Source organism: Triturus cristatus, chromosome 3_1 (assembly GCF_964204655.1).
Source record: "Triturus cristatus chromosome 3_1, aTriCri1.1, whole genome shotgun sequence".
Taxonomy (NCBI): Eukaryota; Metazoa; Chordata; class Amphibia; order Caudata; family Salamandridae; genus Triturus; species Triturus cristatus.
The window spans coordinates 17,951,972-17,968,166 of NC_140583.1; the positions used below are offsets into that span (position 1 = coordinate 17,951,972).

At 50.5% G+C, this 16,195-nt stretch overlaps 1 protein-coding gene across 3 annotated transcripts in view; it reads right to left on the reverse strand.

Annotated features, from left to right (window-relative positions):
* The window catches only part of DDB2 (damage specific DNA binding protein 2), a 171,319-nt gene that overhangs the window by 82,370 nt on the left and 72,754 nt on the right, over positions 1 to 16,195 (reverse strand). For all 3 annotated transcript variants that reach the window (XM_085646609.1, XM_085646608.1, XM_085646610.1), the window contains exons 7-8: positions 8,276 to 8,453; positions 7,911 to 8,056 (exon numbers count right to left, since the gene is read on the reverse strand). In XM_085646609.1, the coding sequence (XP_085502735.1) occupies positions 7,911 to 8,056; positions 8,276 to 8,453 (324 nt within the window). The remainder of the gene's footprint in view (positions 1 to 7,910; positions 8,057 to 8,275; positions 8,454 to 16,195) is intronic.

A 16,195-nucleotide genomic window follows, 5' to 3' on the forward strand; every position in this document is an offset into this window, starting at 1 on the left:
CCACAAGACCCCACCCCTACAGGATCTCCAGATCCATGGGACGATTACAATATACCAGATATCTCTAACGTCCCACAAGACGATATTTACCCTTCTAGACCATCTCCACCAGAAGATTCATTAGGTTTTAACCATCTTCTGCAAAGAGCAGCACATCATCACGGGGTGGACATGCATAATGACCCTGTGGAGGAAGATTTCCTCCTAGACACATTCGATACTACTCATAGGTCCACCTCCATACTGCCCATTCTCAAAGGGGTGGTAAAGCATGCGGCAGAAGTGTTTAAAGACCCAGTTAGAGCCAGAGTCCTTAACCCACATATTGAAAAGAAATACAAACCTGCTCCCTCAGATCCCTCTTACATCAGAGGAGCAGCGCCACTAGATTCCTTAGTGGTCTCTACGGCACGTAAAAGGGCAAACTCACAAGCGTCAGGTGATGCACCACCACCTGACAAGGAGTCAAAATTGCTAGATGCTTCAGGCAAACGCACAGCATCCCAGGCCGCCAACATATGGCGTATAGCAAACACTCAGGCACTGCTGGCCAGATATGACAGGGCTCATTATGACGAATTAGAAAGCATATTGCACCATCTCCCTGAAAAATATAAAAGTAGAGCCAACGAGTTAATTCAAGAGGGTAAAACAATCAAACACACCTCCATACGTTGTGCCCTAGATGCAGCAGACACAGCCTCCAGGGCCATCAACAGCAGCGTCCTTCTCCGTCGCCATGCTTGGCTAAGGGTATCTGGGTTTAAACCAGAAGTATAAGCCTCCATCCTTAACCATCCCTTTGACCAGGAAAATCTATTCGGGCCAAAGGTGGAGGAGGCCTTAGAAAAGATGAAAAAGGACACGCATACTGCAAAATCCATGGGGGCCTTACAGTCTCACCCGCCCAGACGCTCCTTTCGCCGCTCATCCTTTCGGAGTGCATTCAGAGGCTACTCCTCAGACACAGCGTCCACATCGTACAAGTCCCCTACTCAGACCACCTTTACAAAAGGTTACTGTAGGAGAGTAGGATCTGCACTTATGTTGCCCCCACTTTTTTTCTGATGTATACACTGGTTTTTGGCTATAGTCTGGCTGGGTCCCTGCTAATCAGGGCCCTAGTCTCACTGATCTCTCTAAACAACTTGGTGTGCATATTAGATGCACTAGTGATTGGATACTGTGGTACCTTATGAGCCCGTAGTATATGGTACCTTAGGTACCTAGGGCATTGGTACTTCACAGGTCTACCAGGGGCTGCAGCATGTATTATGCCACCCCTGGGAAGCATTCTCAATCTGACACCACAGGCCTGCTACTGCAGCCTGTGTGAGGTAGTGTTACCACTCCTCACTGAGGTATAGGTTCCTATATCTCACCATACACACACATATAAACCTATCAGCCACCCCTATCGCAGGCCCTAACAATCCTGAGGGCAGGGTGCCCTGGTTTACTATGTGAGGGGGTGCTTCTGCATGAGCAGGACCCCTCTGCAGCTGGCAGAGTCTATTCTCTGGTGCGGTTTGTGGATGCGGTTAAACCATATAGTCTTAAGTGCATTATAACCTCGTGGTAAATGCTAACTTTGGAATGACTGCATCAAAACATGTCGTGTTTGGTGTCAAACAACTTGGTATCATACCCCCACACCAGTAACTGGTGTGGGAGTATGATCCCACCCTTCTAGAGGGGATGACATGTACCCACTGTACTAAACGGTAGAAATCTTCTAGAGCCCTGGCATCACAAAATGGATGCCACCAGCACAGACACTGGGCTGCCCTCCTGCTGCTGACCGAAACTCGCAGTGGAGGAAGCCCAACAAAAGGTATCCTGTCACAGGGAGGTGTCACCACCTCCCAGACAGGATTTAGTGTATTGGAGCTGGGTGGGTGCACTCTTAGAGTGCTTTGAAGTCCTGCACTGGGGGAGCAGTAGGCTCCTCTGTGCATATGCCAGCTCAAACCGGTTCAGGGGCTACCTGCCCCTGCTCTGGCGTGAAACTGGACAAAGGGAAGTGGGTGTAACCACCCACTACCCTGACCCTCCTAGAGGAGTGGTCATAGAGCTAGTCCCTCCCATATCTTCACTATAAGATAGCAAGCATTGCCAATGCAATTCAGATTACCCTGGACGACGCTCTACAAAGAAGAATCCTGGCCCTTCGACGTTCCACTATCTCTGGAAGGCTGAAGAATCTCCCTTGGAGTCAAGGAGTGACTCCCCTGCTTGGCAGGCAATTATTACTTCAATCAACGGTTGCAAACTTCACCGCTCCCGCCGGAGTCCGAAGTCCCTGCGTCCCCAGAAGCGGATTTCCTGACCTCTCGACGGCCATATTGAGTCCCCAGCAAAGCTGTGGCATCTGGACCCCACGAGTGACGAGGAACAGCGATACCTGGGAACCGTGCACTGATTTCGAGTGCAAACCCTAAACAACGTTCTACGAACTTGTGCTTTGGACCATCTGTAGTCCAAGTCCCTAGCAGGTCTTGTTCCAAAAATCAGCGGCCTAGCCCGTCCCGAGTGACCGTGGGCTCCTGTGAAACTTTTCCTGTGAAGGCATCTTCGCGGTTACTTGCCCGTTGGCTAGTGACTCACACAAAGACTTTCTAACCGACTTCAAGGGCTCTCCTGGTTGCTCCGGGCCTGCCCTCGCTGGGTAAGTCCATCATTTCTTGCTGGTCTGCATCACCGACTATCTTCAGTTCACACGAGACTTGCAGTTGCCAAGGCTTGTTGGCTCCAATCCGGTTGCCGACACCGTCATCAGCTGCAGACGTCGTGGGACACTCCGAATCCAGCTGCTGGTCATCGTCAATCTCTCCTGGACCTCGTGAGCGAAGAGACAAATCACCATCGACGACCAGAAACGACGCGACATCTGTGTTCATCCATCCTGCTGGCCACCGGTCACTGGCAAGTGACTTTGAACACTGTCCCCTCAATTTTCAGGTCCTCTTCATCTTCAATCCACCTTCGGATTCCAGCGGACACCTCTTCAGTCGTCTCAAGCAGCAAGTCTTCATTGGTCTCCATTGAAAACAGCATCGCGTCCCGACACCAAAAGTCACCTATGCACCCGGCTTTCCTGGGTGAGGTAACTTGTGCACTCCGGTGCCCAAGTGTGTGTTGGCCCTCGAAATACTTACCCTGTAAGTGGCTTGCTTGTTGACTTCTTCGAAGTGCCCTAAAACTTTAAAATACAAACCGCGACTTGCTCCATTGTAACCTATAGGAAACCCGCGGCTGTGTTTAGACACTGCACGCGTCTCCCGTGGGCTTGTTACTTACCTGCTACCACTGCAGTAGTGAAGCCCCAGCGATTCCCAAGGCCCTAGGCTTTGTCATTTTGCAAGTCGACTTTGTTAAACCATTTTCTTAGTATATGGTCTGGTACGCCCCTAGGGCTACAGCCATATTTGTGCTTAATTTATTGAGAACTGTTGACATTTGAATGTGTATCTGGGTTCTAATCTCATAAAGAGATTAGTAGAGTGTGTCTAGAAATGAATATATATTTGATATATATACCTGTGTGGTGTCCTTTTCATTTGGTAATTCAAGAGATTATAAGGTAAAACAAGCTGCTTTACATTCCTCAGAGACTTAGCCTGAAGGCTGCTCTCCACAGCTACCACTAGGATAGCTTTCTTTAAAAGGTTGTCTTAAAACTATCTACCATAAGAGTCGAATTGGACTGGTGCAAGGTGGCCACTATCAATCAATCAATCAATCATGGAATTTATATCGCGCACTACTCACCCGGAAGGGTCTCAAGGCGCTTGGGGGAGGGGGTCTGCTACTGCTCGAACAGCCAGGTCTTGAGCTGTTTCCTGAAGGCGAGGTGGTCCTGGGTCAGCCGCAGGTGGATGGGCAGGGAGTTCCATGTCTTAGCCGCCAGGTAGGAGAAGAATCTTCCTCCGGCGGTGGCTCTCTGGATGCGAGGGACGACGGCGAGGGCGAGGTTCGCGGATCGTAGCTGTCGGGTGGGCGTGTAGAAGGTCAGGCGGTCGTTGAGGTACCTTGGGCCCAGGTCGTGGAGGGATTTGTGTGCGTGGGTGAGGAGTCTGAACGTGATCCTCTTGTTGACAGGGAGCCAGTGCAGGTCTCTCAGGTGGCTCGAGATGTGGCTGCGTCGGGGGGCGTCCAGGATGAGACGGGCGGAGGCGTTCTGGATACGCTGAAGTCTTTTCTGAAGCTTGGCTGTTGTATATATGCTGGTCACTATAACTAGTGACCAGCATATGCCAGGCCAACTTCTCACAGTTACCAAAGAGGCGGCTATAGGGGTAACAACAACAAGGGCAGAGGCAAAACAAACAGCGCCCGTTCTGCCACACCTACTACCCAATGACTTCCCCCGCTCCCCCCAGACCATTCCACTCCGGTCATGTCTGGGAGACCATCACCTCAGACAAATGGGTGACCCAAATAATTCGGTCAGGTTACTGCCTGGAATTAACATCTACCCCCCCAAACATTCCACACAGGCAACGCCCAATGTCACAAGAACATTCGACATTGCTAAAGCAGGAGGTAATCTCCCTCCTACAAAAACAGGCAATAGAACACGTTCCTGTCAATCAACAAAATTTGGGGGTCTACTCCATATATTTTCTAATACCAAAAAGGGACGAGACTCTACGACCTATTCTAGATCTCCGGCCCCTAAACACATACATACACTCAGACCATTTTCACATGGTAACGCTTCAGCAGGTACTTCCGCTCCTCTCCCAGAACGACTTTCTCACCACACTGGACTTGAAAGACGCATACTTACACATTCCAGTACACCATGCTCACAGAAAGTACCTCAGATTTGTAGTGGACGGACAACACTACCAATTCAAAGTGCTCCCGTTCGGAGTCACAACAGCACCACGGGTATTCACCAAGTGCCTAGCGTCAGAAGACAGCACATTCACGTCTTCCCATACTTGGACGATTGGCTGATAAAAGCCACTTCATACGACCAATGTGTACACCACACTGCCTCCACAATCCAACTACTTCACCAACTAGGCTTCACGGTGAAACACCAAAAGTCCCAGCTAACACCATCCCACATAAAACAATACCTCGGTGCCACCATAGACACCTCAAAAGCAATAGCCCACCCCAATCCGGCCAGGATTGCAAGCATTCAGGCTTTGCGACAAAAATTCATACCTCAACACTCCCTTTCAGCACGAGTGTTTATGCAACTAATAGGGATGATGGCCTCTTGCATTTTTATAGTGCCCGACGCAAGACTCCAGATGCGTCCACTCCAAGAGTGCTTAGCACACCAATGGAACCAGGCCCAGGGGAAACTGACAGATCTGGTGTTGGTAGACGGTCGCACCCATCGCTCTCTGCAGTGGTGGAACACCACAAACCTTTCCAAAGGTCGACCGTTCCTGGACCCGGTTCCCCAGATAATACTAACAACGGACGCATCGCTCTCCGGCTGGGGAGCTCATCTATTACACCTCAGAGTACAGGGCACATGGACGCCGCAACAAAAGTTACTACACATCAATCATCTGGAGTTACTAGCAATCTTTCTAGCCCTGAAATCTTTTCAAACACAGATTTCAGGCAAGGCAGTCCTCATTCGCACAGACAACATGACGGCCATGTATTATATTCAAAAACAAGGCGGCACACACACTCCACAGCTCTCTCAATTAGCACAGAGCATATGGAGATGGGCAATTCCCCACAAAATCTTTCTCCTAGCTCAACATGTCCCAGGAGTCCAAAACACCATGGCAGATCTGCTCAGCAGACAGACAACAGATCCACGAGTGGGAACTTCACCCGCAGGTTCTTCACCCGTTCTTTCAAATGTGGGGGCATCCGCAGATAGACCTCTTCGCCACCCACGAAAATACAAAATGCCCAAGCTTCGTCGCCAGATTCCCACACCCATTGTCCAAAGGCAATGCGATATGGATGAACTGGTCAGGCAAATTTGCGTACGCTTTTCCGCCTCCCACTCATTCCATTAGTGGTGCGAAAGCTACAACAGCACTCCCTCACACTGATCCTAGTAGCTCCAACGTGGGCCAGACAATCGTGGTACACCACGCTGCTGGAACTCTCGGTAGTACCACACCAAAAGCTACACCTCTCACCATGCCTCTTAACCCAGAACCATGGAGAGATCAGGCACCCGGACCCAGCTCAGCTCAACCTTGCAATCTGGCTCCTGAAATCCTAGAATTCGGGTACCTAAATCTTCCCCCTGACTGTATGAACGTCATCAGAGAAGCTAGACGCCCTACCACTAGAGCCTGCTACGCTGCCAAGTGGAAAAGATTTGTTGTTTATTGCCATAACAACACCATCAATTCTCTGGACGTGTCCATCCAACGCATCATAGGCTACTTACTCCACCTACAAAGGTGTAATCTAGCCTATACGTCCATTCGACTACACCTCGCAGCAATTGCAGCTTACCTACAAAACAGGCAACATCTATCACTCTTCAGAGTACCTGCCATTAAAGCCTTCATGGAAGGCCTGAAAAGAATAATTTCCCCCAGAGTACCACCCTCACCTGTGTGGAACTTAAACATCGTTCTCACAAGGCTGATGGGGCCTCCCTCCGAACCTTTGCATAAATGCGAACTGCAATTCCTAACATGGAAAACAGCTTTCCTTGTAGCCATCACTTCCCTTAGAAGGGTCAGTGAGATACAAGCACTTACCATACAAGAACCTTTTCTTCAAATGCACCAGAACAAGGTTGTTCTCCGTACCAACCCAAAATTCCTACCTAAAGTCATTTCCCCTTTTCACCTAAACCAATCTGTAGAATTACCAGTATTTTCTCGCAACCTCAGACCGTTGCAGAAAGGTCTCTGCACACGCTAGATGTCAAACGAGCCTTACTTTACTATATCCAGAGAACACAACCTTCCTGAAAGACCAAACAACTGTTTGTCTCTTTCTCTCCACCACACAAGGGCAACCCCATCTCAAAATCAGGGATAGCTAGGTGGATTGTAAAATGCATCCAGATTTGCTACCACAAAGCAAAACGAACGCTTTCCGTTCCCCCTAAAGCCCATTCTACACGAAAGATAGGGGCTTCCATGGCATTTCTAGGGAACATCCCACTAGATGATATCTGCAAAGCAGCTACATGGTCAACACCGCACACTTTCACCAAACACTATTGTGTAGATGTGCAAACTAAGCAACAAGCTAGTGTGGGCCAGGCTGTACTTAAAACACTATTTCAAACCACTGCAACAGATACCGGTGGTCGCCGCTAAGGTTGGGAACTGCTATATAGTCTATGCAAAAGTGTGTAATCTGCAGCTCATATGCCTTGAACGGAATATGCTACTTAACAGTATGGAGGAAGAGGAAAAACAAACTGCAAACATCCGGGCCCAACACCAGATGGCGAACTATGCAAAAGTGTGTAGATCTACAGCTCTACATGCCAAGAACAGATGCATACTGGTAAGTAGCATATTCCTTATTACCATTTTATTTTTCAATTCTGGGGCATTTTAACTAGTGGGGTGACGCTCCTCCGCTCAAACGAAGGAGCAGCCCTGCATCTCCACAAAGGTGTACAAGAAAAAGGCCTTCGCTCCCGACAACACAACTCGCTGCCATCACTGGCCGTCTTACTTGGCATGAGCGGGAAGTCGCCACTCTCAGGAACAGGAAGGGCACTTTGGTGCTCCCCTGACATCAGGGGGCACAGTCCCATTTCAGTAAGAGCACGAGACTCGCAAGCAGGCTTGAATGATTGTCGGGTTCGCAGTGGGTAAAAACAGGGTACTTCAGAACATGCAAGGGCAGCACGGCACAGATCACAGAGTCAAGCACAGCCCTTCCACGCCTCTTCCAAGTGCTGCAAGCCTCAAGTAGTGTGAGCAAAGCGCCCTACATACCTTAATGGAGGTGAGATGCTGGAAGTGGCGGTGTGGGTGGGCGATGACATGCTGCGGTTTGCTCCAATCACTGCTAGAGTACACCCGGATCTCATTATGCTGGTCTGTGGTGAGAAGTTTAGCTCCATCCACAGGGCTGAAGTAAGCTGGAAAAAAACATCTGTTATTAGAGGACGAGAGAATGAAAGGGTAAAGTAGGCAAGAGGATGGAAAGAGTAAAAGGAGATGGCTGTTGCAGAAGAGAAAGAGGGACGAGGAATATAGAGAACAAAGGGAGGTGGAGAATAAAATGAGTGGGAGAACAGGGAAGAGGAAGAGTAGGACGAAGGAGTGAGGAGAATGGTGCTCGAAATTAGCTTCACTACCTGAATTCACTGCTTTCTCGTGCGGCAATTCGTACAAAAAAGACTTTTTGTCTTTCATATTTCTCAAGTCCCAGATTTTGACGGTTTGGTCCACAGACGCTGTGGCCAGCAGCCAATCACAGCGAGGGTTGAACTCTACGTGCGTCACTTTCTTCTTGTGTAACTTTATGTCCCATATCTGCAGTGTCACAAGTCAAGAAATGGACATTATTGTTGCTTGTGCAGAACCAATGAATAACATGAGTGCAGGAAAAACAAGCAAAATCATGTACAGAACAGGGTCAACTCTCAACGTCCAAATTCACTTACACATCCTCGTAGAAAACAGTGGTGCACACACAGATAGAAAGACCTCACAGCCCATACAGTGGCTCCTCACTTTACGTCAATGATATTTGTATGGTACACGTCTGACACTGTTGTGGCACAGCTCTGGGCAGAACAGGAACGTCCACCCTGAGCGCACACAGTCAGGTTAGTGTGTGGTGCACTTGTCCTTTTATGCTGCCGGCTTAAGCTCTGTAGTGTTTGAGCACTAGTACTGAGTGTGATGGTTGTGTGAGCAGGTTTCATGCACGCAGAAGAACAAGTTACTTACCTTCGATAATGATGTATCTGTAAGAGACATAGGTTAGTTATCAGGAGAATGTTTCTTAGCCATATGTTTCTTAGCCATATCCCTGCACGCCGGTAGATGGCGTCGGTCAACTCTGAGTCCGTAGTAGTGTTCACCGGGATGACATCGCGGTGTCTACTTGGATGCCGCTCCTGCGTGCTGACATCAGTTCTGACACGACTTTCCACGCCAGAAGCGCAGGGCCATGCAAGACACTGAACACTGGTACACAAAACTAGGGCCCTGAAAGGGAGTCCCTTACCCTAGAAGTCAGTACGCAGAGCGGGGAGGATGGGTGAGGCGGTAAGGAATCTATAACTAATATAGGTCTCTTACAGCTACATCGTTACTGAAGGTAGGTAACTTGTTCATCTGAAAGAGACTGTAGTTATAGATTCCTTACCTTTAGAATAGATACCCCAACAATACCGACCCCTGCGAACCAAGTTCACACCAGAAAGTCCTGGAGGACAGAACAGGCAAAATAGCTGTCCCTCCAGACTTGGCTGTCCAGGCAGTAATGTCTGGTGAACGTGTACAAGGATGCCTACGTGGCTGCCTGACAGATGTCAATGAGTGGAACTCCACGTGCAAGGGCAGTGGTGTCTGCCGTAGCTTTAGTGGAATGAGCTCAGAGCCCCACTGGAGGTTCCTTTTTTGCCAAAGCGTAATAGACATTAATACAAAGGATGACCCATCTGAAGAGGGAACGCTTTTGAACAGCCCGACCTCTTTTGGCACCTATATAGCTAACGAAGAGTTGATCATCCACCCAGTAATCTTTTGTGCGGTCAAGGTAGAAGGACTGCGCATGTTTTGGCGTCCAGATGGTGGAGTCTCTCTTCATTGGAAGGGTGGGAAAAAGGTGGGGAAAGTAATAGTTTGTCCAATGCGAAAAGGTGCAACCACTTTTGGAAGGAACGAGGGTCGCGTTCGAAGCACCACTTTGTTCAGATGCGCAGAGAAGAACGAGGGCTTAGAAGAAAGAGCTTGAAGCTCACTCACCCTGTGAGCAGAGGTGATGTCAACAAGGAAGGCACTTTTCAATGTGAGGTGCCTGAGAGGTTAAGATAAGATAAGACAAGGTTCAAGTCCCACTGGGACATTACTAAAGGAGATGGAGGAAACAGGTGAGTAATGCACTTAAAGAATCAATTTACAATAGGGGACTTGAACAAAGATGGCTGATCTGGTAGCCGAAGGAAAGCAGAGATGGCTGCAAGAGTGCCCAGGGCAGAGCCCTGCAGGGTCAAAGAAAGTATGTACAAAAGGACCTCTGAAAGAGGGGCAGAAAGGGCATCCACAGCCTTTGCTGTGCACCATGCCACAAACGTATTCCATCAACAGGCGTATACTGTTTTAGTGGAGGGACGCCTGGCTGCCAAGAGGACATTACAGACTTCGGGTGGAAGGTCAAAAGCTGTCAACTGTTGCCACTCAATCTCCACGCAAGAAGGTAGAGGCTGGACAGGTTCGGGTGAAGAACCTTGCCCTGCTGCTGTGATAGAAGATCCTCTCGAGAAGGCAGAGTGGAAGATCGATAGCCATGCTCAGGAGCTCTGGGTACCAGACTCTTCGTGTCCAGTCTGGAGCTGCAAGAATAACTTGGGCCCAATCATGCTTGATCTTCTTCAGCACTCTGGGCAGAAGTGGTACAGGCAGAAAGGCGTACAGGAGGCCGCAGTTCTACTCGCAACGAAAAGAAAGTCCAACGTGCAGAATTTCTGACATTGCGCGTTCTCTTTGGTGGTGAACAGATCTAACCAAGGCTCTCCCCACCGCTGAAAGAGACCTTGCACCACCTTCGAGTGAAGACGCCATTCCTGATCCATCAAGCACCGGCAGTGGAGTTCATCCGCCCTGGCGATCAGAGAACCCACCAGGTGTTGAACCACGAGTGTCACGCCCTGATGTTCAAGCCATGTCCAGAGATGGAGAGCCTCCTGACATAGAGTTCAGGACCCCACCCCGCACTGTTTGTTGCAATACCACATGGTAGTGTTGTTGTCCGTGAACACCTGCACGACTTAACCCTTGAGAAAGGGGAGGAATGCCTTCAGTGCCAGGCAAATCACCCGGTGCTCCAGCAGGTTGATATGGAGCCCGGACTCCGCCGGAGACCAGAGGCCTCTGATCTCCAACTCTCCCATGTGGTCGCCCCATCCCCGGAGTGACGCATCGGTCACCACCATTAGATCTGGTTGGTGAATGGAGAGGGATCTGCCTCCGACCCAATCCTGGTTCGTTAGCCACCGCTGCAGCTGGTGCGCCGTTCCCTCCGAGACCTAGTATAGTCGGAAAGATTCCCCTGATGCTGCGCCCACAGGAACTTCAGGTCCCACTGCAGAGCCCACATATGCCATCTGGCATGATCCAGCAGGAAGCCATGAGGCCTAGCAGCCTGAGGGCCATTCTCACCGGAATCCGAGATAGCGGCTAAAACATCAGTATCACAGCCTGAACAACCCAGGCTCGCTGCTCGGGAGGATACTGCACTGTGTCCAGAACTGCCCTGATGAAAGTGAGAGTCTGAGAGGGAGTCAGGTGTGACTTCAGCATATTTATAGTGAAGCCCAGCGAATGCAGGCGGTCCGCCGTAGTATAGAGGTGGGAGATGACAGCCTGGGGCGAGCCTCCCTTTAACAGCCAGTCGTCAATATAGGATAAGACTGGAACCCCTTATCTGCGCAGATGAGCTGTGACCACTGCCATCATTTTCGTGAACACCTAGGGGCGCTGGTAAGGCCAAACGGGAGCACGGTGAACTGAAAGTACTCGTGGCCTACTGTGAATTGCAGGTATCGTCTGTGGGCCGGGAGGACGGGGATGTGAAAATAGGCATCCTGCAAGTCCAGCGCCACCATCCAGTCTCCAGGGTCGAGGGCAGACCGGATCTGTGCCAAGGTTAGCATTTTGAACTTCTCCTTCCGCAGGAAGCGGTTGAGGGCCCTGAGGTCTGGAATAGGACGCAGGCCTTTGTCCTTCTTGGGCACCAGAAAGTAGTACAAATAGCAACCACGACCTACTTCTAGAGGAGGAACCCTCTTGATAACTCCCTTGGCCAAGAAGTGCTAAATGATCCTCCTACATGCGATCGAAAGACGGTGGTATGGAGGGAGGGTTAGTCTCGAAGGTGAGGGAGTAGCCCCTTCAGACCATTTGCAAAACCCACCTGTCCGACATGATGGTTTGCCAGTGGCAGAGGTGATGGCGAATCCTGCCACCCACTGGCCTTTTGGTGGCCCTGAAAGGTCGGACTAGGAGGGTTTCGAGGCTGCTGCAGGGGGCGAAAGGGCTCCCATACCAGCGTCGCTGGGTCCCACATCCGCGGCCACGCAGAGGCTGGGTAACTTGCGTGAACCGGTAGCTGGACTGGATCGGACGTAGTTGGGTGCCCCTTCCGTACCCACGAAAGTGGCAAAAAGCAGACTGAGGGGGACGGGATGACGCAGCGAGGCCCAAAGATCGGGCCGTAGCTTGAGAATCCTTAAAGCACTCCAGAACCGAGTGTTTTGTCACTGAAAAGGCTACGGCCATCGAAGGACATGTCCAGCAATGTTGACTGGACATCCTCCGAAAAGCCAGACATCCTCAACCAGGCACAGCACCTAAGGGCTACTGACGTGGCAACTATTCTGCCCAGTGAGTCGGTGATATCCAGTCCACAGCGAATCATGAATTCTGCTGCGTCCCTCCAATCAGCCATGGCTTGTGAGAGAATGGCCTGGGCCTCCTCCGGGCACTGAGGCTGCACTTGCACGACTGTATCCCAGATTGTATGGGAGTATCGGCCCAAGAGGCATGCGGTATTCACGGACCGCAGTGCCACTCTTGGGGGTTGAGAGCATGTGCCTCCCAAGATGATCCAGCTTCTTGGATTCCCTGTCTGGGGGAGAAGAAGGGTATGTGCCCTTGGAAGAAGCAGCTTGGACCACCAAGCTCTCTGGAATAGGGTGTTGGGTGAGCAAAACTGGGTCGCCCAGAGCTGGGCAGTGGCGGCGGGCAATCGTCCTTCCAGAGGAGCCCCTGTGCTGGGCTTGAACCAGGTGCCCAGAAGGACATCAGTGAGGGCTTCATTGAAGGGCAGAAGGGGTTCAGAGGAGGTTGCTGCAGGCTGAAGCACCTCGAAGGGAGCTCCAGGCCCAAGGACTCGGGTGACCTTCGCACCACCACAGTTTAAGACGCTTCCTCCTCCTCCGTAGCCACGGTAGGGTGAGAAAGCATGCCAAGGTCTGGAGATGTGTCCAGACCACTAACATCACCCAGGTCCTCTCTTCAGTCTGGCTCTTCAAGCTGGTCTGCCAAAGGGTCCAGCGATCCCTCCAAATTCTCATAACCATCTTCTGCGCGATGGGGATCACCAGGGATGAACAGGGGAACAAAATTACCCTTCGCCTTCTTCTTGTGCTTTGACTTACCCAAGGACTTTAAAAATTTTGCGTGGGATGAGGTATGGTGGCTCCGTGGGCGGTCTAGAGACCTTCACCTTGCGCAAACAACGCAGAGCTGACTGCCGGGCCTGCAAGATCTTTCAGGACAGCTCCCGCAAAGACTTAGGATTAATGGCCCGGCAGTCGGAGTACGACTTCGGGTTGTGGTCGTGCTTCAGACACCAAAAGCACACGAGGAGCAGGTCTGTCACAGACATCAGTTTGTGACAGGCTTCGCAGGGCTTGAAGCCGGTCCGACGATGGGACATCTCTTGTGCACCAGGAGTCAAAGACTCAAAAAGAAGTCGACAAAAGTCGAAAAAAGCTTAGTCAAAAAGTGACTAAAGGGGTAGCTCTCTCCAGATCTGCGCTAGGTTGGCGCGGAAAAAGAAAGAACTGAAGTCGGCACACAGGGGCAGCATCTAAGTAGGCACCATGACGTCATCCTGACAAACACTCGCCGACGACGGATGCGGAGTTGACCAACGCCCCCTAACGACACGCAGGGGACACCGGATCCAGTCTGACACTTGGGGGTAATTCTACTGTCTCTTTCAGATAGCTGTTACTAGTGACTAATGTATGTGTGCAAGAATTGATTCCCTGGCTCGGACCGTGAGGTTGTGCTGAATGTTCTGATTAATTCTGATGCCTCCACTTTCAGTCAGTCAATCCTCACTTTTGAGGCTGCTCAAGTCGCTGGGAGCCCCTGGCTCACATCCTGATATGCACACACTGTTTACAGTCCTGATGATGGCCATGAAAATCCCAGTTAAGGTTGAAACGCAGCTGACTTGGTGCCAGTCATACCCATGAACTTTCTTGGTGAAATGACAGCCTAAATGTTCTCTACTACACGTAGTAACCTAATCTGTAACCTTCTAGAATGCCATGCGAGCACTGTCTGTAATGCTCTAACCTCAAAATGTTTAACACAAACTTTGGGAAAAAATGTTGAGAATTACAAAAAAGCCCAGAATGAGGTTCCCATGATCCTGAGAAGCTGCGCACATGGAATGATTATCGGGGTTTTTCTTGAGGCTAGCAGATGAGGAAGACAGTAATCAAGGCAGAGAGGAAGAAAGCACAGTGTTCCCCGTTGTTCTGGAGGTCAGATCTACAGTCATGAGTAAATCATTTAGTGGTTCAGAAAGAAGCAGGCTCAATAGGTGGTAACAAAAAGATTCCTTTCCCGGCCAAACCAGAGGCTGCACTAATGCTGCACTATGGAGCATCGGGGGAGAACTCTGGGTTCTAGGTTTATCCATTGCAGCTTATCCGGATGCAGTTTCCTCCGGGCTCCTCATTTGCCTCTTTACCCTTTCTCTGGGGAGTGCAGGCTGAGATGGTGGCTGGAGTTCAACTGATCTTTTCAGTGATGGGTTGTGTTGTGGTGGCTGGCGTTCGACAGATCTTTTCACAGATGGGCTGTGTGGGAGTGGCTGGAGTTCGACAGATCTTTTCAGTGATGGGTTGTGTTGTGGTGGCTGGCGTTCGACAGATCTTTTCACAGATGGGCTGTGTGGGAGTGGCTGGAGTTCGACAGATCTTTTCACAGATGGGCAGTGTGGTGGTGGCTGGATTTCGACAGATCTTTTCACAGATGGGCAGTGTGGTGGTGGCTGGATTTCGACAGATCTTTTCACAGACGGGCTGTGTGGGAGTGGCTGGAGTTCGACAGATCTTTTCACAAATGGGCTGTGCTATGGTGGCTGGAGTTCGACAGATCTTTTCAGTGATGGGTTGGTTAGTGGTGGCTGGAGTTCGACAGATATTTTCACAGATGGGCAGTGTGGTGGTGGCTGAATTTCGACAGATCATTTCACAGATGGGCTGTGTTGTGGTGGCTGGCGTTCGACAGATCTTTTCACAGATGGGCTGTGTGGTGGTGGCTGGCGTTTGACAGATCTTTCCACAGATGGGCTGTGTGGTGGTGGCTGGAGTTCGACAGATCTTTTCAGTGATGGGTTGGTTAGTGGTGGCTGGAGCTCGACAGATCTTTTCACAGATGGGCAGTGTGGTGGTGGCTGGCGTTCGACAGATGGGCTGTGTGGTGGTGGCTGGAGTTCGACAGATCTTTTCAGTGATGGGTTGGTTAGTGGTGGCTGGAGTTCCGAAAGATCTTTTCACAGAGGGGCTGTGTTGTGGTGGCTGGCGTTTGACAGATCTTTTCACAGATGGGCTGTGGTGGTGGTGGCTGGAGTTCGACAGATCTTTTCAGTGATGGGTTGGTTAGTGGTGGTTGAAGTTCAACAGATCTTTTCACAGATGGGCTGTGTTGTGGTGGCTGGAGTTCGACAGATTTTTTCACAGGGGTCTGTGTGGTGGTGGTGGCTGGAGTTCGACAGATCTTTTCACAGAGGGGCTGTGTTGTGGTGGCTGGCGTTCTACAGATCTTTTCACAGATGGGCTGTGAGGTGGTGGCTGATGTTCTACAGTGGGCTGTGTGGTGGTGGCTGGCGTTGAACAGATCTTTTCACAGTGGGCTGTGTTGTGGTGGCTGGAGTTCGACAGATCTTTTCACAGATGGGCAGTGTGGTGGTGGCTGGATTTCGACAGATCTTTTCACAGATGGGCAGTGTGGTGGTGGCTGGATTTCAACAGATCTTTTCACAGAAGGGCAGTGTGGTGGTGGCTGGATTTCAACAGAGTGGTGGTGGCTGGATTTCGACAGATCTTTTCACAGATGGGCAGTGTGGTGGTGGCTGGATTTCGAGAGATCTTTTCACAGACAGGCTGTGTGGTGGTGGCTGGAATGGCCTGTTCGTCAGGTGCTTTAGGGTTAGCGAGACAGATTATTTAATAGCATGTATGGGGTTGAGCTAAGCAATGTGGTGCTGTTGGGTGAAAGAGTAACAGCTGCAAACAGAGGTG